The 969-nt window shown below is 45.8% G+C and overlaps 1 protein-coding gene across 1 annotated transcript; it reads left to right on the top strand.

Annotated features, from left to right (window-relative positions):
• Positions 1-274: 274 nt before the first annotated feature.
• On the top strand, positions 275-848 carry SARC_17275 (polypeptide deformylase; the record flags this gene model as incomplete). The annotated part of the gene is made up of 2 exons (XM_014288628.1): positions 275-310; positions 755-848. Coding segments are annotated over 2 exons (130 nt in total), but the record flags the coding sequence as incomplete, so codon positions are not given.
• Positions 849-969: the final 121 nt, after the last annotated feature.

Raw genomic sequence — 969 nt, 5'->3', positions numbered from 1 at the left:
TATGACATATTGCATTGGCTCATGTGCTGCATTCGTAATGACTGTAGGGTTGTCTGTGCACTTGTAGGGTTCCCTGTGTACTTGAGATGTATCTGTGGTTATTGGGTCTGTTGGTCTGTGCTATTGGTTGGGCTATGACCTATTGCATTGGCTCATTTGCTGCATTCGTAATGACTGTAGGGTCGTCTGTGCACTTGTAGGGTTTCAAGCAGAGGTTTCGCGCAGCACTGAAATTAACATACGTTATGTGGACGCCGAAGGACAGACTAAGACTATGGTGGCTAAAGACTATCTGGCCAGGATACTGCAGGTAAGGTGTTGTGTGCATGTCAGTGATATCATGACATACGCAATGTTGTGGTGACGGCCCATGTCCTCGAGTTCGATTTCAGTCTCTCAGCGCTACTATGGCATTTCTTTCAGTTGAAAGCAAGCAAACCATTTTTAGAGACACCGTGTTAATGTCCGTGGGGAATAGGAGTAGACTCGCTAGGTCACAAGGCGTGTGGGGCGGACAGCTATAGCCGCCCCAAAACGTTTCCTTAGAGAATTATACCCTGTGGTCGTTGTGACTGCTCTGGGGTGATATAGCCTAATCAGCAATTAATCTCACAAAGCGTTATACGGGTAAGCAACTCGTTATATGGATAGACAACTATGTGACTGATGACTCGTGTCTTAATTGATGACTCGTGTCTTAATGGATGACTCATGCCTTAATTGATGTCTCGTGTCTTAATAATACTCCCTGCAGCACGAGATGGATCATCTCAACGGGACACTCTACATCGACCGCATGGACTCACGCACTTTCGGCAGCAACGAAGCTTTACTGGAGGAAATGGGGGGTAAGCCATGATGTAACGATGAGGGCAGACGGCTTCTCACCACAGATAGTGAATAAATAAATATTAGTTCCCACACGAATAAGATGGGGAGAAATTGGGTTTAAGGTTGTACGTATTGGTA

This window comes from Sphaeroforma arctica (assembly GCF_001186125.1).
Source record: "Sphaeroforma arctica JP610 unplaced genomic scaffold supercont1.10231, whole genome shotgun sequence".
Taxonomy (NCBI): Eukaryota; class Ichthyosporea; order Ichthyophonida; genus Sphaeroforma; species Sphaeroforma arctica.
The sequence above is the reverse complement of the archived record's forward strand: the minus strand, read 5'-3'. Positions and strand labels throughout refer to the sequence as shown.